General features: G+C 42.7%; 1 protein-coding gene across 2 annotated transcripts in view; it reads right to left on the bottom strand.

The window, feature by feature from the left end:
• Positions 1-23,765, bottom strand: part of l1camb (L1 cell adhesion molecule, paralog b) — a 118,489-nt gene that overhangs the window by 53,624 nt on the left and 41,100 nt on the right. For both annotated transcript variants that reach the window (XM_051660409.1, XM_051660408.1), the window contains 7 exons: positions 11,536-11,768; positions 10,051-10,153; positions 6,651-6,820; positions 5,095-5,220; positions 4,828-4,998; positions 3,200-3,314; positions 1,648-1,832 (listed from right to left, as the gene is read on the bottom strand). In XM_051660409.1, the coding sequence (XP_051516369.1) occupies positions 1,648-1,832; positions 3,200-3,314; positions 4,828-4,998; positions 5,095-5,220; positions 6,651-6,820; positions 10,051-10,153; positions 11,536-11,656 (991 nt within the window). In that variant the 5' untranslated portion in view covers positions 11,657-11,768. The remainder of the gene's footprint in view (positions 1-1,647; positions 1,833-3,199; positions 3,315-4,827; positions 4,999-5,094; positions 5,221-6,650; positions 6,821-10,050; positions 10,154-11,535; positions 11,769-23,765) is intronic.

Below are 23,765 nucleotides of genomic sequence, written 5' to 3'. Positions count from 1 at the left end.
AGCCATGCTTCAGTCTACTCCATGCCATGTCACAGGCTCTCCTCTGGTCCACGAGCCAATAGCCATGCATGCCACGGTCAATGAGCCAATGCCCACGCCTGCCACGACCAACTAACCAGCGTTGCAAGCCTCATCCATCCCAGAGCCAGCGTTGCAAGCCTCGTCTATTCCAGAGCCAGCTCTCACTGGGCTATTAGACCTGCTATTAGACCTGGAGTTGGTTCCCGCCCTTGCGCCCACCCTGAGTCCTCCTGATCAGCTGTTTCCCCCCAAGTCACTGGCTCGACCATCGCCCCCTGTGACCTCTCAGACTAGGGGAACTTCCGACCCTCCGACTCCGCCTAGACCCTCCGAGCCCTGGTCTCTGCCTTGGCCCTTCGATCCCTCGACATCACCTCGGCTCTACGTTCCCTTGGCTCCACTGCGGTCCTCCAGCCAATCGGCTTTACCGGGGTTCCATGTCCCTCCAGCTCCTCCTTAGTCTGTCGGTCACCTGGCTCCTCCTTGGCTCTCTGGGGACCTCCATCCCTACGGCTCCCTCTTGGTCCTCAGCCCCACCGGCTCTGCCTCAGTCATCCAATCCCCCAGCTCTGCCTTGGTCCTCCGAACCTCCGGCGCTGCCTTGGTCCTCCGAGCCTCCGGCTCCACCTGGCCATTCGAGCCTTCGTCTACTCTACAGTCTCCAAGTTCTCCAGTTTCACCCCTCGAGCCTCTCACGGCTCCACCTTCCATGGCTCCGCCCCTTGAGCCTCTCATGGCTCCACCTTCCACTGGCTCCGCCCTGGTTTCCTGCTCCACGCCCTGTCTCGCCAGGCCACGCCCCATGCCCTGTCTCGCCAGGCCATGCCTCAATATTTACACAGTAATGATTGTAATTTCTCTCCCTCCCATGTGTCCTGCAAAATCACATCAGCAGTTCTGAATAGAGCCATAACCAGGTGGTCACCCTATTAAACCATCATTTAAAAATCCTGAAGATACTCTAAACATACAATATTTTACATGAACTTTTATTCACTTTGCCTGAATATTAGAAAATTTGGCAAGCTAGAAACAACTAAAAGATAATAAAAAACTATGATAGAAGCATGGATGTACATTGTTTCTGTAATTTAGAATCTAATTCAGAGAGATGATCTGTATATAGTTTTTGTATACAGTACAGTGCATCCGGAAAGTATTCACAGCGCTTCACTTTTTCCATATTTTGTTATGTTACAGCCTTATTCCAAAATGGATTAAATTAATTATTTTCCTCAAAATTCTACAAACAATACCCCATAATGACAATGTGAAAGAAGTTTGTTTGAAATCTTTGCAAATTTATTAAAAATAAAAAAATAAAAAATCACATGTACATAAGTATTCACAGCCTTTGCTCAATACTTTGTTGAAGCACCTTTGGCACCAATTACAGCTTCAAGTCTTTTTGAGTATGATGCTCAAAATATGCATGTGGACAGTTCACACATAACGTGTACATCAACTTTTTCAACTTCAGATATAAATCAATCTTAGCTTTAACAATGGGGCATCCCAGAAAGAATAAAATGCAAAGTGGATTAAATCTGAGCCCATGAATTAAGTGAATTAAATTCAATTAAAATGAACTACAGAGCAGTTCATTTTGGGATTATATCATGGTACCTTCGACAGTGACGGTGTAGTAGTGTGTGACGGAGCCCTGGCTGTTCCTGGCAGTGCATGCGTACTCTCCATCATCCATCTCAGACACATCCTGAATCTGTAGCCAGCGGTCGAAGTTCAGCTTCTTTGCTCGGGTTGGAAATCGGGGGTTGTCCTTCCTCTCCCAGTGCACAACTGGAGTTGGCCTAAAATCAGACACACAGAATTTATGTCACAATTATTATTTTTGATTATATTTTTTAGTCAAATCAATTTGAAAATCAATTAACATGCAAAGCCTCATGATTGTTTAATTCTTCAATTTAATGTAATTCTTAGACTTGCTGTGTGGAATCTTTTTTATTGTTGATCTATTCACTCTGAATTGATACTCTTGATTACAACAAAGAAATCACTTCATAGCTACCCTTGGACTGTAGGTGACAACTTAAGATGAGTAGTAACATAATGTCAATCAAGACAAGTATCAGTCATTCACCTCTCTAGCTGGTTTCAAAACATATTAGTTTTGTGCTCACTGACAAATTTGCTCATTGTCTGATTAAGCCAAGGGTGGGCAAAGTTTTAGGGACAGGGGCTACATCGGGTTTCAAGTAGTACATGGGGGGCCACATTGTATTCCTTTTGAGACACAATGTTCTGTATTGATTGGTTCTTGTATCTTTTAAACCCAGAAATACAGTAGTTGTGTACTCATTCTAATGCATGATGCACAATTTTCTGAAGTATATATGTAACTGATGGGACTATTCTGCAAAATATTGCTCTACAAAGGTAGATACATTTCTATTAGGCATTAGGAAAGCTTGATAAAGCCTGAGTATAATTATTCATTGTTTGTTTCACCATCTCTACTGTACTTCCCTCATCAATGGTTTATCCACCTATGGTTTGGCATCCCATTCAGCACTGAATAAAACAGGCTGCATGACTATGATGAATGATTACTCCAAGAGTCTGATTCACATACCGGTGCGAGGGGCTTCAACATTTCTAAATTACACAAATAAAATACATGTTCCTGTCTCGCTTGCTTTTGCTCATGAGTCAATGTTTAACCCTCCACATGCCAATGATGCAGAGATCTATATTTGTGTTTTATGAAAGTTCATTATTGAGAAGGTTTGCTCACAGACTTAGAAGAACCAAACAGCACAAGCAGCCTCAAGAATGGACATGGAGTGGCCGTATCACACTTTTCCTATCACAATTTTCCTTTTTTCAAACGGGGGAAAGAGAGAGTGCACTTGCATGCATGGTTGCCAGATTGGCCAGTTAGTAACACTGGGTGGAATATTCCCAATTTGTGGAAATATTGCATCTCAATGGAAGATAATTGAAATACCTAATAAAAAAAAAAAGTTTTCAGGATAAATTGGCCACAGTCCGGACTAAACCACGTGGAGGGCCGGATCCGGCCTGTGGGCCATTGTTTCCCCAATCCTAGTTTAAGCTAATGATTTAAATAATTACATAGCATAAGAAAATCAGAATTACTGATGTAAAATGAGGGGGCATTAAGCAGAAGTGTTTTGGTTCAGTGAGTACTCACAGGCCCTCAGGAATACACTCTAGAGTCAGTGTTTGGCCCCTGAGCACCAGATAAGAGCTGTGAGATCCTGATGGCTGTTGTAGCTGGGGCCGCCGGTTCTTCACCACAGAATTTGCTTCAAAAATAGTTACAGCATAGATTACACAACTCCTCCTGACAAGAATAATCAGTCAAGATAACATGATTTACATTCAGCTAAAGATATTTATATAATTGTGGAAACTCATTGGATCAAACCTATTGAAACTTGTAGGCCAAAGTTAATAGTTCAAAGTTTAAATTGAGAGACATGCTCAGCCACTTCTACCATAAGTGACTACATGCACCTCTGTCATTTTGCACATTGGCAGAAGAGTAAATCATGCTGCTTTCTCATGCTTTCTCATACACACACTAAAGATCTTCACTCAAATCCATTCTAGCTAGTGTTTAATGATAATTTTGTTCATCCACTGCTCCTGTATCATGTGGTGTCCCCCAAGGCTCAGTATTTGGCCCTCTCATGTTTTTCATAATGAGGCCTTTTTTCCTCAGTTCAGCTGCTATACTGAAGAAACACAAATCTGCATCAGCTCTCGGGTCAAGCCAGTTTTCAATGGGCCACATTCTCTGCTTACATCCATGCTTTAAAGCAGTGGAAAGACAAAAATTTTCTTAAACACCTACACATACAAAACTGAGTTGTTGTTAATAGACAGTCTCACTAATCTCTTTTATGCTTAGAAAAGGGTGGATTTCTAGTGAAGCCCCAGTTCACCTGGGCTCACAACATTCTGCTCAGTAATTAGGTTCTTTTCAGGCTTAACCTCAACTCAGTGTTATTGTATATGAACATCCAGTGAGCGGCAGTTCTGCGGACAGAAAAGCCTTGTTAATGACAGAGGTCAACGGAGAATGGCCAGACAGGTTCGAGCTGACAGAAAGGCTAAAGTAACTGAGATAACCCCTCTGTACAATTGTAGAAGCAGAATAGCATTTCAGAATGCACAAAATGTCGAAACTTGTGGCGGATGGGCTACAACAACAGAAGACCACGTTGGGTTCCACTTCTGTCAGCCAAGAACAGAAAGCTGAGGCTGCAGTGGGCACAGACTCACCAAAATTGGACAGTTAAAGACTGGAAAAACATAGCCTGGTCTGATTAATCTCGATTTCTGCTGAGGTACACAGATGGTAGGCCCACTGCAGAGGCCCATTGACCTCTCTTATCAACAAGGCGTTTCCATCTGCAGAACTGTCGCTCACTGGATGTTTTTTGTTTTTGGCACCATTCTGAGTAAATTCTAGAGACTGTTGTGTGTGAAAATCCCAGGAGATCAGCAGTTACAGAAATACTCAAACCAGCCCATCTGGCACCAACAATTATGCCACGGTCAAAATCACTGAGATCAAATGTTTTCCCCATTCTGATGGTTGATGCGAACATTAACTGAAGCTTCTGACCCATATCTGCGTGATTTTATGCATTGCATTACTGCCACATGATTGGCTGATTAGAGAATCAAATGAATAAGCAGGTGTAAAGGTGTATCTAATAAAGTGGTGAGTGTAAATGTCAATCAACAGAGATCATTGGTTGAGGAAGGCATTATGCACTATTCACTGATCAGAGTGAAGTTGTTACGCACAGGGTGCAACGCTGATGCTGATGGGCTCTTTAGGCAGGATGATGCTGGCATTGATGTAGTAAGCATTGCAGGTGTAGTCATCTCTGCTGTCACTGACTAGTAAGTTGGCAAAGTACAGATTTCCATCCAGACTGATGGTCATGCGGTCACTCAGAGGGATGTGACTAAACTCTGAAAATACAAAAGACGAATGTGATTCAGTTTGACTCAATTCCACTTATGCAGTCTAGTCAAGTTTGGCTCAGTTAAATTTGATAGAACACTTACGCATGTCCATCCAGTGTATTTTGGGTGTGACAGAGCTCTTTGGAGGGTTACAGTAAAGCACTGCACTCATTCCCTCCTCAAACAATCTTCTCTTCTGACGCTTCTCTTTTGCCAAAGTTGGGATGGCTGTGAACAAAACAGCTCAAGTATTAGTCATAAACTCTTTCATGTTTTTTTTTCTCTCCCCTTTTCTTCCCAGTTTGGCATGCCCAATTCCCAATGCGCTCTAGGTCCTCGTGGTGGCATAGTGACTCGCCTCAATCCAGGTGGTGAAGGACGAATCTCAGTTGCCTCCGTGTCTGAGACGTCAATCTGTGCATCTTATCATGTGGCTTGTTGAGCGTGTTACCGCGGAGACCAAGCACATGTGGAGGATTCACGCTATTCTCCACGGCATCCACGCACAACTCATCACGTGTCCCACCAAGAGCGAGAACCACATTATAGCGACCACAAGGAGGTTAACCCAACGTGACTCTATCCACCCTAGCAACCAGGCCAATTGGTTGCTTAGGAAGCCTGACTGGAGTCACTCAGCATGCCCTGGATTCGAACTTGTGACTCCAGGTGTGGCAGACAGCGTCTTTACTTGCTGAGCTACCCAGGCCACAAACTCTTGTGTGCAAGTTTTCCAATTAAACAAAAAATGCTCATTCCCTGAAAAACAATGTCCTCTGTCAATGTCCTCTTGGAAATACATTTCATTATAGAAGTAAAACAGGTTGTGAACCCTGATTTGTGTTGACTTTAAACAAGGGTCACAGTCTAATTCACTTTCTGTTTATTACTCACCCGTTTCCAGTTCACTCACATCTGTTTTTTGTTTTTTTTCTGATTCACTATTGATCTCAGGGGGCATATCTTGTTCATGTCATTACAAAGATAGCATGACATCATACTCGCCCTGTTTCTAAGAGATGGATGTCAAGGTAACAGAGTGAACGAAAAGGACACAGCTGCTCTTTGTTTCCGAGTCATGACTGTACTGCAAGTGTCATTACATAACACAAGAAACATATTTAACATGAATGATATCACTTGTTGTGTCATTACCACACTCAACAAGCCTCAACACAGGACAGAGACATTCAGTCTAATTACACATCAGTATTGATATTTACCATCATAGTCTGACTAAATAAAATGTAAAGATGGTAACACGAATTGAAATGAATGATGAATCATGAAATCTGAATGATTTCAGACCTTCATATGCGCTCGAATATGTTCAGACTGGAATACCAGCATACTGTCATGTAACAGCAAGTGTCGTTCAGTTATCATCTCAGAAGGCTATTTGGCTTTTTCAACCCAATTTTGTGTAAATATGACAAACTCTTGGAAGTTAAAAGAAAAAGATAAAAGAATTGTGAGTGATATTATTTCCAGTTAATTTTCCACATTAATAATGGGAGGTTGAGTTGAGAGCATTGCATTGTGTGATACAACATGCATACTGTGTACAACAACATTCTGTAAACTGCAGAAATAGTATGCTAGTTTAATGTTCTGAGGCAGAGAGTGTTTATTAATATGAGTTATAAGGAAGCACTCACGTTCTGTGATCAGGTGCACCAGGTCCGAGACAGCTGTTCCCAGCTCATTTGCAGCATAGCAGCGGTATGAGCCCTGGTAGAACCTGATTTCTTCTGTTTTATTTGCTGTGAGGGTTCCTGACCCCTGCAGAACATCCCCAAACTGAGTCCCATCTTTTAACCAGCGGAAACTATCAGTGTGAGGAGAGAACACACAGACAGTTTAAATACAGTGTGACATTGAGGAGTGAGAGACAGAGACAAAAACAAAGATTTACAGTGCATCCAGAAAGTATTCACAGCGCTTCACTTTTTCTACATTTTGTTATGTTACAACCTTATTCCAAAATGGATTACATTCATTATTTTCCTCAAAATTCTACAAACAATACCCCATAATGACAACATGAAAGAAGTTTGTTTGAAATCTTTGCAAATTTATTAAAAATAAAAAACGAAAAAAATCACAGGTACATAAGTATTCACAGCCTTTGCCATAACACTCAAAATTGAGCTCAGGCGCATCCTGTTTCCACTGATCATCCTTGAGATGTTTCAACAACTTGATTGGAGTCCACCTGTGGTAAATTCAGTTGATTGGACATGATTTGGAAAGGCACACACCTGTCTATATAAGGTCCCACAGTTAACAGTGCATGTCAGAGCACAAACCAAGCCATGAAGTCCAAGGAATTGTCTGTAGACCTCCGAGACAGGATTGTATCGAGGCACAGATCTGGGGAAGGGTACAGAAAAATGTCTGCAGCATTGACGGTCCCAATGAGCACAGTGGCCTCCATCATCCGTAAATGGAAGAAGTTTGGAACCACCAGGACTCTTCCTAGAGCTGGCCGCCAGGCCAAACCGAGCAATCGGGGGAGAAGGGCCTTAGTCAGGGAGGTGACCAAGAACCCGATGGTCACTCTGACAGAGCTCCAGCATTTCTCTGTGGAGAGAGGAGAACCTTCCAGAAGAACAACCATCTCTGCAGCACTCCACCAATCAGGCCTGTATGGTAGAGTGGCCAGATGGAAGCCACTCCTCAGTAAAAGGCACATGACAGCTGCCTGAAGTTTGCCAAAAGGCACCTGAAGGACTCTCAGACCATGAGAAACAAAGATTGAACTCTTTGGCCTGAATGGCAAGCATCATGTCTGGAGGAAACCAGGCACCACTCATCACCTGGCCAATACCATCCCTACAGTGAAGCATGGTGGTGGCAGCATCATGCTGTGGGGATGTTTTTCAGTGGCAGGAACTGGGAGACTAGTCAGGATTGAGGGAAAGATGAATGCAGCAATGTACAGAGACATCCTTGATGAAAACCTGCTCCAGAGCGCTCTGGACCTCAGACTGGGTGAAGGTTCATCTTCCAACAGGATAACGACCCTAAGCACACAGCCAAGATAACAAAGGAGTGGCTCCAGGACAACTCTGTGAATGTCCTTGAGTGGCCCATCCAGAGCCCAGACTTGAACCTGATTGAACATCTCTGGAGAGATCTGAAAATGGCTGTGAACCGACGCTCCCCATCCAACCTGATGGAGCTTGAGAGGTCCTGCAAAGAAGAATGGGAGAAATTGCCCAAAAATAGGTGTGCCAAGCTTGTAGCATCATACTCAAAAAGACTTGAGGCTGTAATTGGTGCCAAAGGTGCTTCAACAAAGTATTGAGCAAAGGCTGTGAATACTTACGTACATGTGATTTTTTTTTATTTATTTATTTTTTTTATTTATTTTTTTTTTTAATAAATTTGCAAAGACTTCAAACAAACTTCTTTCACGTTGTCATTATGGGGTATTGTTTGTAGAATTTTGAGGAAAATAATGAATTTAATCCATTTTGGAATAAAGCTGTAACATAACAAAATGTGGAAAAAGTGAAGCGCTGTGAATACTTTCCGGATGCACTGTAATTCACTGTAAAAAGTAATAATTTTACTGGATAATAATGCTCTGGTAAAAACCTGTTAATTTGTTTACTGTAAGTTACCATACCATATATTAGATTTATTGGGACAATGCATATTTTTTTGGTAAAATACTGTAAAGTAAATAAAAATGTAAAACAAATCTATAAAATATTGATTTTGATTAACTTTAATTCACTATGTGGCCTTCTATTTTATCACCTGTATTATTCTGGTGGTTATCAGTATCTATTAAAGTAAAAAGCAGATTATGTAGTTTGGGTTGGTATATTACAATTTTATCAGATAATGAAATTAATTAATTTGATCTTATATACGTATTTATTTTACCATAATTGAAATTTTTTTTTTTTTTAATTATTATAAAATTGCAGAATCTAAGTAGATTTTACATCAACTGCATATCAAAGTGCAGATCTTTGACTAAAATCCATGAGGCTCCAAGAGATGTGATGTGAAAATAACTTTCATTTCCCTATTTTCCATTGATGTGAGATTTATACATTAATGTTAATTGAGGAGTGTGATTCAAAACTATCATACTGTCCACTTTACAGAATTCAGTAGATGACACCAGTTCCAATTTGATGAGAAAATGACACAATGGCCTCCTTTACACCTGTTAATATGGAAAGTATGTGGATATTCTTTAGCTGGATTGCATTTATGCCTTGCATTTCAATATGTCTCCAGTGTGATCGGACTGAGATCCGATCGCACTTACCCGTGCAAAACGGAAAATGCCACTTGCGTATTACTTCATGTTCCATATTTTAAAATCCCAAAAAATTAATGTACAATTCAAAATGCTTTCCATCATTTTGGCAGATATAAAATATTTTAAAAACATTCCCAGAGTAAAGGAATATGGATTAAGACTGAAAGAAAGGGGAAAAAATAAAGTTGCAACCCACAGAAACAAACAAAGAGAGAATTTGTGGACAGACACAAGAAATTCCAGTGGAATAATTAATGGGATATTGTTCTTTATATCAGGTGACGAGATTGCAAGACCACAATATCTGTTGTCTTTTGACACTGCAAGAGCAGAAATAAAAAATAAAATAAAAAATAAGAACAAATGACAAAGCACTTTAGTGGGGATTGTAGTGCACAAACTTATTACATAATTAAGCGAAAACACATTTAAATTTACACCTTTGTCAAATGTGGTCTCTGACCAACTTCGAATGTGGTTTCAGTGATACAATCACAATGCATCTTGGGGGCATTTACACATGACTATTAATGTGGTCAAGCAGCATCCAATTGCGGTCTGATCACCGAAAACACATGTTAATGCAAGGTGTAAAGAGGGCCTATGGGAATCAAGGGGCGGGGCCAGCTTTCAAACTTCAGGGCAAGGTTAGCTCTGAAACAAGGGGTGGGGCCAACTTCTTTAAAGGGGCCAGTTCAGAATCATTGAGTGGGGCCAACTTACGATGAGGGGCCAGCTCATAAACATGCTTACAGGCGCAGCTGCACACTGACCTGGGTGTAGGTTCTCCACTTGCCTCACAGGTCAGATAAACATCATCCAGAGAGAAAGCAGTGTGAGACACAGGTTGTGTCGTGATCTCTGGAGGTTGCCTGACTGTAGGAAAAAAGCATTGAAATAAAATTCATTATGATATGGTTCATTTTCATTAGCAATAAAGATCATTGCACCAGACAAATGTTCACAACTCACAGCATGTTAACTTAGATTTGAGCTCTGATGCCATGTTTTGGAAAGATAATGTTAATACAGAATAACTGAACATTGCAGAAATGTTGGTTTTGGATTGCGTTCGTTGTTCCTTTACTTCTAATCCATTTTCAGAAGTTACAAAAAAAGCAGCCACACAAATTTGAATAAATGATTCCTAAAACTACTTCATGACCATTTGTGTGTGAGACAGCGGAGGAGGTTGATGCACTTACGGTCATAATATTTGTCTGATAAAGCAGCAGGAAAAGGGAGAGAGAGAGAGAGATGTTAGGGTTAGACAGAGCAGATGTGAGCTCTCAGACTCAGAGGCTTTTCTATTGATCTGTTATTGATCATGATGTTCTGTGTCCATCAGTGAAGGTCAGTCTGAGAGCAGCTCTATTCATATATAAAACACGTGAGAGAGATAAGACAGCAGGTGAGTGTGTGCATATATGTTTAGGTGAGAGAAAGAGAGTGAGAGACAAAGAGAGTCAGATTGTGTTTTCAGCTTATGTGTGCTGCCGTGTTTAAAGATGTTGTGTAAAAAATGAAATACATCATTATAATTTTTAAATCTTTATTTTACTAGGTTATATCCCTTGAGGATAAAATGACTTATTTTAGAGAGACCTGGCCAAAATGGCATAAATCTTTACAACAATGAGCACACAAAAACAGGGACAAAAATGAAAAATGTGTTAAGAGAAAAAATTAGGCAACACGGCAAATTTACTAAATATACAATAAAACACTGACACTGACAAAATATTTCAGTTTAAGATGTCTGTGAGTTCACCCAATATTTAAGTCCTTTTTTACTATAATTCTCAACTTTCAAACGGCCCTCCTAAGCACTCCTAAGCATAAGGAGTCTTATGGATTATTTTTTTAAAAGCAAATAAAAGAACCATTGCAACCAGATCATTGAGAAATTAAATCTTGAAAACCAGATTTATCCATTTCATGCACCACTGGCATAGCCACGTGTGGACCTGGGTGGGCCGGTGACACCTATTTATTTCCCACTGTAATGAGAGTAGAATTGCGACCCAGTGACACAATCAGGAAAAAAAATAAATAAAAATAAATCATAGCAGAGACATAAGTGACAGTACACATTTCTATCATTTTTATCCATTATTTTCCATTCCTATGGTAGTTATCCTAAAAACAACAGTGTAGACCTCTGAAGATATAACTTTTTTCATCAGAAAACTGACCCTACAGCAGTTCTCACACATGTGCAGTCATGTTTAAAGTGTGAAGGTAGATGAGGTACTTACAGTCATGAGGGATTTGGATGTATGCGCGTGTTTGTCGCACATAGAGGAGGAGCAGCAGCAGCAGGTGAAGATGTGTTCTGCTCTGCCCTCTAACGGCCGCCTGACACTGCACTGCACGCATTCTGCATCAAACCAGCGACATGAACACACACTCACTCACTCACGTGCACACACCCGCCACTGGCTGGAGCGCGTCTGGAGACGAGGGGCACGGCCGACACCCTTCTGCTGTCCTGCAGGAGACACACGAGAGGAGGGAGGGAAGAGAACAAGGAGAAGGAGAAAGAATAGACAAAAGAAAAACATACATTGTAAGGGACAAAATAATGAAGATGAGAGGACATAACAAAAAAGAGTAATAACAAATTGTCTACTGTATTGTCATGAAATCTAAATAAGGCTTTGTTCAGACAGCAGCAAATAATAATAATAACACACACACACACACACACACACACACACACACATGAAATCCACATCCATATGTGGTTTAAAATGCAATTTATATCAGATTCGTTTTTAGGGGGGATGTCTCAATCTGAACAGCCAAATCAGTATAACAAAAATAAAACTTTTTCATTTGCCATTTGGGATGTGACTTAACGTCATATAAAGCAATAATCTCTGGATCTGTGTCTGAAATAATTCATTTCCGCTAACTCTTGCCTCACATAGCTAACCAAGTGACATTCACTTTGAAGTGTAGTTTGTATGTAAACAGAAACCAAATAAAATTTGTTTCCAGTGTGAACAAAGCCTAAACAGACTGTATTGTATATATCATTTCATATGACTAAATCAAACGGACTATAGGTAAATCATTTCTAAGGCTCAAATAAGGGAGAAACACATCTTTATGGTGGCAACTGAACATGTTCAGTGTCAGTGTGGCAGGGAAATAGGAAAGGGCATACAAAGACAACATCTCATTAAGCATTCATTAATTCTAAACAATGCCATCAATCCAGAAACATGAACATCCATCAAGATCAATAAACATTCATCAGAGATCCTTATTCAGACACCAGAATGAACACTTAAAATATACAAGAGGAGACAAAAGAACTAGTGAATAGGATGACACACACACACACACACACACACTCGTCCCTCCTTTTCTTTAAAACAAACAGGTTACAGTGAGGCACTTACAATGGAAATTAATGTGGTCAATTTTTGGAGGGTTTAATGGCAGAAATGTGAAGCTTATAATTTTATAAAAGCACTTACATTAATTCTTTTGTTAAAACTTGTGTATTATTTGAGCTGTAAAGTTGTTTAAATCGTAGTTTTTAAGGTCATTTTAGGAGTTTTAGGGTTTACGGCGTTACGTCGTCTTGGCAATGAAGTTGTAAAATTGGCTATAACTTTAAACAGAAAAAGTTATTAAGTGATTTTATCACATTAAATCATGTTAACACACATATTGTTTATGTCTTGTGTCTATACTTTAGAAACAGTGAGTATTTTAATGTTCAAAAATTGGCCCCATTCACTTCACAAATGCTGTCAATTGAGCTTAATTTGTATTGAACCCGGAATATTCCATTAAAATAAATTTCTTCTTTTTTTCAAGCAAAATTACAAGATATTTTGTCTTGTTTTCAGACAACATCAATGTTTAAAAAAGAGATTAAAAAAATGGGGATGGGGTAAAAAAATGTTTTTGCCGTACTTTTGTACCCCAGTGGCAAGTATTTTTTCTTGTTTTAGGCATAAATCCCAGTAAATATTGTTAGATTTCTTTGAAAACAAGACGGTACTGTAATATCCATTATATTTTTAATAAATTATTTTAACCACACTTTTAGAGTGATTTGTTTTATTTGTCAAACGAAGACCAGAGATTGTAAACAGCAAATGAGTTTAAGGAACTTACACTGTATAAATAATAATAATAATAATAATATATAATATAAAATAATAATATAATATAATATAATATAATATAATATAACATAATATACACATTCATTCATTCTTTTTGTTGAAAAGTGGCCCAATTTACTTGTATTCATGCTATATAATGCAATATACAGTATATACACTGGCAAGGGTGTTTAAATGAGGTAAATGAAGTTGGAACTACTGGTGTGAATAATGGTGGGCTCAGCATGACAGCTGTGTCTCTTGCCCCCATCCCAATATCCCATAATTACACTCATGTCCCGTTACCCATCCCACCCCACATTCCCATTGTTATCAATTCCCAATCTACACATGTGCTTGTGTTGTCAGTTAAGATTTTCTAGCCACACACACACGCACACACACACACACACACACACACACACACACACACACACACACACACACACACACACACACACACATGCAGTTTTACAAACAAAATGAATACATACTTCTATTGTTTTTTTTATATGAAGCTAATTATAATTACTGTTGACTAACCCAAACTCTGACCTTGCCTCACCCCAAGAAAAAAATAACTTTTGCTATTTTAGAATATTTGCTTTATTATTGATTATATCAGTAGTGATGGGTGCAGGAATGCAAACATGCCTGACATTTGAACGTATGTGTGTGCATGCACCTGCAGCGTGTCTTCATCAGTGCATGGCAGTGATTGAGTGCATGTGTAGTGTGTGTGTGTGTGTGTGTGTGTGTGTGTGTGTGTGTGTGTGTGTGTGTGTGTGGTGAAATATTAAGCAGGTGCAGCTGTGATGTTGTGGAACATTAATGGATGAAATATGGGAGGGAACATTTATCTGACCTTGTCCCAGTGCCCAGCCCCCAATCCCCCCAGACACCCTCTGAACACAGAGTGATAAATCATGATCTGATTCTGATTCTAAGAGCACACTGATTCACACTGCACTCCTCTTCTGTTCTGAACAGACACTCAGTTCAGATTGACGACTGCACTCTACAACACAATTCACTCCACAGTGGCATCACAGACACACTGCAAAGTTTTGGGCAGCGACAACTGCATATAAATGTGAAGCTGTGTTGTTCTCTGTGTGTGTGTGTGGAATACTGGATTCACACCTGATATTGTGTCGATTCACATAACATGACAGTAATAATCTTATCAACATGTTGGTGACTTACAGCTGTAAACAAGAAATATGGATTCCAACAGTTTAACATGTTTTATTTATTTATTTATTTTTTTGACCAACTAAAGTTAGCAACACTCTTATAGGGTGCTTTCACTCTTTTCATTGATTGCTTGGGTCATCCACAAGTTTGAATGATCTCGATTATTTCGATTATTGATAGATATCGATGATAATGACGATTTCTTAAATTCCAAGACCGATCTTGTACTCTTTGAAACAATCCCCTACAATGCGAGCAAATTAGTCGCATATGCTACCAAATTTCTATACTGTCTGTGATTCTTCACTGGCTGGTAAATGTTCAGATTTCACTCAACAGTGATTGAGTAGTATATTGACGAAGAAGTGTAGCACCGGCATCCAATCACTGCATGTTTAGAGTGTCAAAAGTTTGGTTATAGTTTGACTAATTTTGCGTAATCAGAGTGTAATGTGTGTACAAAGCAACACACAGTCAGTTGTTGATGAAAAACTACAAATAAACATTTAATTCTAATCACACATAGCACGGATGCGGTAAAGAAGCAGTTCAAGTCTTCTCTCATCTATATGTGTGCGCTCCACCAAAGCATGGAGACCGTACCAGTTTTTAGCATGTGTTCTACAAATCAATGTAAATACTTGTAAATAGTAAAAATTATGCATGTAAACAATAAACATGCAACAAAATATAATATATCCAAAATAATATATATGGAATTCATAGACATCATATTGATGGAATACATGGATTTGGTTATATATAAAAAGCTAAAATGTGACATGATGAAAAACTAATGATAAAATATAATTTGTAAAATTAATATTTTCGTAATGTACCTAGTTACAAAATCCCCTGTATAATTAACAGCATTAGCGGAGTATAAAATTTCTTTCATATTTACGCAAAATGAACCATATAACATAAACATACCTATTTACTGTACCTATCAGAATCGAACCAAAATCAGAATAGAGTCAAATTCTGAACCAGAACTGAATTGGGAAATATGTATCAATACCCAGCCCTAGTTGCTTTTAGTGTTCAATTATAACCTAACTTTAATGTCAGAAGAGTTTTCACTCTTGTACGATGTCAGCAAGTCTAAAACCTTTGAAAGTATTATAAAAATAATTGATTTTTTTCCATTCAAAAGTCTATTCTAACCGACCATTGGTAATAAATTCAACATATACATTTTGAGGAGAATGTTTAAGCTGATAACTGTGCTCACTTCATATCATCTCTTGTAAAACGTGACATTTCTTACCAAATCTGTCACGTAGAATTGACTACGGCAAGTAGCGATTCTCCTGTCATAGAGAGTTATAGAAGAACTTCAAGAAGTAGTGAGTCAAATTTGCGGCCCTACTGTGAACAGCTGATGCATAAGTATTCGACACACTCATGGTGAAGTTCTTCGTTGTTTTTCACTAAGAGCTGGAAAGAAGTTTAAAATAATTGAGAGAGGGTGTACTGTGCTGTTTACAACATTTGGACACCACTCACACTGCTAGGGCTGCCGTTAAGAGGAGCATTTGAATATGTGATGCATGCTGTCAAGAAACTACATGTACTGTAAAACATGTGACATTAAAATATGTTCTCAATGCCTACTACATGCCTCATTCAATGAATAGAATCCACATGAGATCAGTAAAAGATGCTGTTTTAACCACTCAATGATGATTTTATGACTTAAAATCATCATCAAGTGGTTCAAATCTAAGTAATATGCAGTAGATAATGTGCAATCATGTTTACATTCTGCATTCATGGTGCTAATGCTAACGCTATCATGCTATTTGTGATGCAGTTACCAACTGTTATTGTATTTAAGAATTAATTTTGTGAAAAGAATCCACATAAGATCATTAAAAGGGGTTTTTATATCTATTTTAAAATTAATACATTGATTATATTGCAAAGACTGGAGTTTAAAAGTCAGACAGTTTGGGGAAATTGGGCAGAAGTGTAAATGGCATAGATGAAGCAGTATATCAAACAACAGCATGAATGAGCACTTAAGAGTATCTGAGTAGATTTGGTTCATTTTATAGACTAATCTATAAAATCACACGACATGGTCTTGGAAAACGCCTCTATGCGAACGATCAAACAGATGAAAGCTAGTTTGCACCATCTCAGCAACTCTCAGTGTGTTTATGTTGACTGATCTTGACTCTCGAATTTAACTGGAAAAAGGCGGTGTAAAAGTAGGTGGAGCCCCAGGAACATCCACCGATCCCTTAGAAAAAAATCGAAAGTAGCCGCAAACTTGCTGCAAATTTGCCGCTTGTTAATTTCACATGCAAATGAGCTTGTGATATGCCGCAAATATTTACTAGAAGTTTGCAGTTCTTCACAGGTAGTGGTGAACCTCCGGCAAACCTTTGGCAACAATGGACAATTTGCCGCAAGTTTGCCACAAAGCTCATTTGTCATTTGCATATGAAAATGATCTGTGGTGAATTTGCGGCAAGTTTGTGGCAAATTTGCAGTGAACTCTCAATGTTTGTAATTGATGACCTTGACCATTGGCAATAAGAAGGTGTTTAACAGGTGGTATGAAGTTTTCCTGAAAGTTTACTCTGGCGAGCTGTTTCAAAGCACTGCAACAAACTCAAAACCTTTTGGCCAGATTTGTTCAAAATTACATCACACCCATTCGTTCTTAAATTTCACTTTAAGTACTGTATATTGACGCCTTTAAAGTCCTTAGTATTTGTGTTAGAAGCTGCTATATGATTACTGCATCAATGTGAGCACCACTGTTAGTACAAGCGGCAGCTGTTTACAAGCTAACGACTCAGGAGTAGATGCCAGTTCCACTGTTATTGAAGTATTTGTCTCTTTGGATTTACCATCAAAGCTTAACATGCACAGAACAGGACTTGCGTTTGTCTGCCGCGGATGCATTCAATGGACAAGAGATGTGAAGAAAGTGAGATGAAGGCGATTTATTTGGAGATAATAAGGTATGCGACAGGGAGCATGCAAAGACACAGTTTATTCATCATTAATAGTGGTTCACTTCTGCGATGAAGGACAGATTCCATTACAAAAAAAGTTGCCGCAAACTTACTGCAAATTAGCCACTCATCAATTTTTACATGCAAATTAGCTTTCGGCAAACTCTTCATTGTCGCCAAAGGTTTGTTGCAGGTTCACCACTACCGGTGAAGAGCTGCAAACTTCTAGCAAATCGATATCAGTAGCGAATCGTCCCGGAGCTGAACCAAACCTTAGACTAACCTTTTCAAGCAGAATCAGGTGTGGTTCATGGGTGCGCATCTGAGTTCAAAAAACAACGTTTACACTAACCAAACCAGTGCGTCAGGATTGGCTGGTAAGCAGGTCCCTGTTAGAACCTACGGGTAGAGGCTGGACCTACGCCCTTTGATGGGAAAAAACAAGTTTCCCCATTGACAACAAAATATTTTTTTCAAGATATATTTAAATTGCAGTTATTTCACTACATTGTAGTACATCCTTTTCCAGTAATAGATTGTTTTTGAAGGGCTCTTAAAAGCGTGAAATGGACTTATATTTTTTCCTATCTGTTGCTATTGACAAGAGATCAGTCATGAACCCTGATCCCGGAACTGAGATGGCATTGAAATGAATGGGAATGCTAACAGATAGCTTTCTCCAGGTCTTTTAGGGTTGAGGGTTAGAATCAAACCAACTGAACTTTGACATCAACCGAACCCTGGTGCACACCAAAAGTGCTAGTGTGAAAGTACCTAACCAAACTAAGTGTGCAATACAGTATTAAACACAGTATTAAACACACCAAGAAGGAGTGACAACTGTGTTTAGCTGCAGTGTGTTTATGGCCAGAGAGACCATGTTCAATAGCAGAAGCGTTATTGAATTATTAGACATGACCCGTCTCTCCAAAACCTGTTGAGATTTCATCAAGCATCAAAGCCTTCTGATTGGCTGATCAAAGACTGATCAAGCCAAAGATATCTATCTATCTATCTGTCTATCTATCTATCTATCTATCTATCTATCTATCTATCTATCTATCTGTCTGTCTGTCTGTCTTTATCTCTGTCATCTGTCTATCTATCATCTGTCTGTCTGTCTATGTTAGTCATGCAGTCATAGGATTACTCATATCTCTCTTCCTCTCTCTCACTCTGTCTCTGTTTTGTCTGTCTACCACGCCCTCTTTATTTTCCCTTCACATTCCTCTATTGTGTATTCTGTCTGCAGTTCTCGTTATGCACTATGTGTGTAGTGTGTGAGAGATTTTAATGTGTGTTGTTCTAATTTCAGTAATTACATCCAAAAATACAGTGTTCATATGTGTGTGTGTGTGTGTGTGTGTGTGTGTGTGTGTGTGTGAGAGAGCGTGTGTGTCGGTATCAGTGTTGTTAGACAGAAGACAGTATTATGCAACCCAGTGCAATGCTGCTGCCACCAAACATGCTCCCCATGAATACACACAAGTGTTAATATCGCGCACACACGCTCAGACTGGGACATTCTCACTGGTTCCTCACAATCTCTGTTTCCATGACAACAGAATCCCCTTGGAAAACCCCCTGCAAAGGAAGAACACACACAATTTCCAAAATGCACACAGACAAATGACTGCCAAATGAACACTGCCAATAAGCACATACTTCAGAACATCATGGTTACTGGTGTAACCTCCGTTCCCTGATGGAGGGAACGAGACGTTGGTGTTGATGTAGTGACACTAGGGGTCACTCTTGGGAGCCCGAGACACCTCTGGTCTTTGATAAAAGGCCAATGAAAATTGAAGAGTGGTATTTGCATGCCACTCCCCTGAACATACGGGTATAAAAGGAGCTGGTATGCAACCACTCATTCAGGTTTTACAATGAGGAGCCGATATAAGGTCCGGCCATTTCAGTGGGTAGTTCAGCGTTGTGGCAGGAGGGACCAACGTGTCGTTCCCTCCATCAGGTAACCAGTAACCATGACACTCACTCGACGTTGGTGTCGATGTAGTGACACTAGGGGTCCCTATACAAAACGCCACAAGGCTGAACGGTGTTACGTGAACTGGCGGTGTGCGGTGGGCAGACTTGCTGTGTGCCTCATAACCAGCACACCAGGTCGACACGTAACCTCCCCCAACACAGTTATGAGTGTCGAACGGCCATTTTTGGGGACAAGTCGACTACCCAAAGATAGAGACCCAGTCGTGGCCTCTTTCCCCTTCTCTTTTTCCACTCCCTAAAAAAGAAGGGGGATTATCTGACTGGGCCGCTAGGTCTAGCCGGGGGGGTGTCCCTCCCAAGGGGAGGACACCGCGGAGACCACACCTCCCCCAAGAGAGGGGGATATTTAAGTGGAAGAATACATGACATGGTCTTTCCAACCATGTGGAGAGCCTTCAAGGTAGATCCTGCCCAATGGGGGAGGAGTTACTACAACATGGAGACTGGGGCAGAGGGGCTCTGCCCAAGGAAGATGCAGTTTGCCAGCAGGGAAATGAATTGTGGAAGATATAGATCGCATGGGGTTAGCCTTACAGGGAACCGCCACATGCGGAGCACCTACCCCAGAACCGGGCTCTTAGTTAGCGCATGTACTGGGCCGGCAGCGAGTCTCTCCGAAAACTCGACTGCCACAGGGCTTGGAGGAAGTCAACCAGGGAACAACTTTTGTGAACACTACTGGGAATTAACAGCGCACATCTTCAGCTCAAAAAGAGGTGGAAGGCGCTACGTGCAAGCGATACATCCGGCCGGCTATCCCGGGCTTATCCGCTTGTGTTGCGTGCCACTACCTGGGATGAAACCGGTTCCACCCGGAGGTTGTAGAACCTTGCAAAGGTGTTGGGTGTTGCCCAGCCCACTGCTCTGCAAATGTCTGTTAGAGAGGCACCTCTGGCCAGGGCCCAAGAAGCCGCTACACCACGGGTAGAATGGGCTCGTAGCCCTACTGGGGGTGGCTTGTTTTGGGCGAGATATGCCATAGTTATGGCGTCAATGAGCCAGTGGGCGATCCTCTGCTTGGAGACAGTGCTTCCTTTCCGCTGTGCACCAAAGCAGACAAAGAGCTGCTCAGAGATTCTAAAGCTCTGCGTGCGATCCAAATAGATGCGTAAAGCATGCACCGGACACAGCAACGACAGGGCTGGGTCTTCCTCCTCCTGGGGTAGCGCTTGCAGGTTCACCACCTGGTCCCTAAAAGGAGTGGTGGGAACCTTGGGCACATAGCCCGGTCGGGGTCTCAGGATCACGTGAGAATAGCCCGGACCGAACTCCAGGCACGTTTCGCTTGATGGAAGTGAGCGCAGTCAGGAGGGCAGTCTTCAAGGAGAGTGCCTTAAGCTCGGCTGACTGCAAAGCTCAAAGGGGGCTCTCTATAGACCCTGAAAAACTACAGAGGTCCGATGAGGGAACGAGGCGCGGCCTGGAGGGATTTAGCCTCCTGGCGCCTCTTAGGAACCTGATGATCAGATTATGCTTCCCTAAGGACTTACCGTCAACTGCGTCATGGTGTGCTGCTATGGCAGCAACGTACACCTTCAAGGTGGAAGGGGACAGCCTCCCTTCCAACCTCTCTTGCAGGAAGGAAAGCACTGATCTGACTGCACATCTCTGGGGGTCTTCCCGATGGGAAGAACACCATTTAGCGAACAGACGCCACTTAAAGGCATACAGGCACCTCGTAGAGGGAGCCCTAGCCTGAGTGAACATGTCTACCATCGCAGGTGGGAGACAGCTTAGGTCTTCCGCGTCCCGTCCAGGGGCCAGACATGGAGATTCCAGAGGTCTGGGCGCGGGTGCCGGATGGTGCCCCTTCCTTGAGAAAGAAGGTCCTTCCTCAGGGGAATTTGCCCGGGGGGAGCTGTCGCGAGCAGCGTGAGGTCCGAGCACCATGTCTGGGTGGGCCAGTAGGGTGCTTACCAGGACGACCTTCTCCTCGTCCTCCCTGACCTTGCACAGGGTCTGTGCAAGCAGGCTCACTGGGGGAAAATGCATATTTGCGAATGCCAGGGGACCAGCTGTGTGCCAGCGCGTCTATGCCGAGGAAGGCCTCGGTCAGGGCATACCAGAGCGGGCAGTGGGGAGAATTCTTGGGAGGTGAACAGGTGAACCTGTGCCTGTCGAATCGACTCCAAATCAGCTGGACCACCTGAAGGTGGAGTCTCCACTCTCCCTTGAGGGTAACCTGTTGTGACGGCGCGTCTGCCGTAGTGTTGAGGTTGCCCGGAATGCTAGTGGCTCACAGCGACTTGAGGTGCTGCTGACTCCGTTGGAGGAGACGGCGGGCGAGTTGTGACATACAGCGGGAGCACAGACCGCCTTGGCAGTTGACATATGCTACTGCTGCCATGCTGTCCGTCCGAACTAGCTCGTGCTTGCCCTGGATCAACGGCCGGAACCTCCACAGGGCGAGCAGAATTGCCAGTAACTCGAGGCAGTTGATGTGCCAACGCAGCCGCGGACCCGTCCAGAGGCCGGAAGCTGCGTGCCCATTGCAAACAGCGCTCAGCCCGTTTTGGAGGCGTCTGTCGTGACCACGATGCACCTGGAGACCAGTTCTAGGGGAACACCTGCTCGTAGAAATGAGAGGTCGGTCCAAGGGCTGAAAAGACGGTGACAGACCGAAGTAATGGCCATGCGGTGAGTCCCGTGGCACCATGCCCGTCTCGGGACTCGAGTCTGGAGCCAGTGCTGAAGCGGCCTCATATGCATCAACCCGGTGGCCACCGTTCGTAAGGCGCGCCGTCAAGGAGACTGAGTCCAACTCCAAACCGAGAAAAGAGATGCTCTGAACCGGAAGGAGCTTGCTCTTTTCCCAGATGACCTGAAGCCCTAGTCGGCTGAGGTGTGAGAGCACCAGGTCCCTGTGTGCGCACAACACGTCTCGAGAGTGAGCTAAGATTAGCCAGTCGTCGAGATAGTTGAGAATGCGAATGCCCACCTCCCTTAACGGGGCAAGGGCAGCCTCTGCGATCTTCGTAAAGATGTGAGGAGACAGGGACAGGCCGAAAGGGAGGACTTTGTACTGATACGCCTGACCCTCGAACGCGAACCGCAGAAAGGGTCTGTGTCGAGGAAGGATCGAGACGTGAAAGTATGCATCCTTCAGGTCTACCGCAGCGAACCAATCTTGATGCCGGACGCTCGCTAGAATGCATCTTTGCGTCAGCATCTTGAACGGGAGTCTGTGTAAAGCCAGGTTCAGTACTTGCAGGTCCAAGATTGGCCGCAACCCACCACCTTTTTTCGGTACAATGAAGTAGGGGCTGTAAAACCCTTTCTTCATCTCGGCTGGAGGGACAGGTTCTATCGCGTCCTTCCGTAGGAGGGTAGCGATCTCCGTGCAAGGTAGCAGTGTTTTCGTCTTTCACCAAGGTGAAGTGGACACCGCTGAACCTGGGCGGATGCCCGGCAAAGTGAATCGTGCAGCCGAGTCGGACGGTCCGGACCAGCCCTCGTGACGGATTGGAAGGTGCAAGCCATGCGTCCAAGTTCCGCGCAAGGGGACCAAAGGAACAACGTCATCGGATGTACCGGCAGGTGGGGCCTCGCGGCGGGGCGGAGCTCGAGGTGCCACACCACGTCGTGGCCGTACTGAGTCTGAGGACATCGAAGCACTTACCTGGCTCCACCCCCGGAACAGCCTGGGACGGGGGAGGAAGAGGCCTGTCCTCGTGACCCGTGGAGACTGTCACATCGGGGGCGGATTTGTGCCACAGCTGGGCACTCAGGGCGGGAGACCGCCACTGGAGCGCCAACCTGCCAAATGGAGTGGTGGACGGTGGTCGTGATGCCAGCCGTACACACCGGATACGTGACCCAGGGAACAAGGAAACCACTCTTGCTGAGCTCTTGAGTACTGCAGCCACTTGGGCATGCAGCGCAATTAAATGCAAAAGGTAACAAAAAGATGAAGATCTTGCTTACCAGCTCCAGAGCAGCGGGTTTCGTTGTCCCTGGGTCGCCCGTCTCAAGGGCGCTTTGAAGCCTTTCATGGGTTCTGGGCGGCCGCGAGACAGGTGGCGTCTGCTTCCTGCGGTGGGCTCCACGCCGGGGCCGGGCCGAAGGGGCGGGATGCGGTGGAGCCAGTGCAGTCACCGCAGGGGGACGCCCTTGGCGATGAGTAGATGGGGTGCAGGATCTTGAGCCACACATATGTCGGCTAGCATCCATCTACTGCTCTAC

This window comes from Myxocyprinus asiaticus, chromosome 28, assembly GCF_019703515.2.
Source record: "Myxocyprinus asiaticus isolate MX2 ecotype Aquarium Trade chromosome 28, UBuf_Myxa_2, whole genome shotgun sequence".
In the NCBI taxonomy this organism is placed as follows: domain Eukaryota; kingdom Metazoa; phylum Chordata; class Actinopteri; order Cypriniformes; family Catostomidae; genus Myxocyprinus; species Myxocyprinus asiaticus.
Note: the sequence above shows the minus strand (reverse complement) of the source record. Positions and strands in the feature narration are given on the sequence as shown.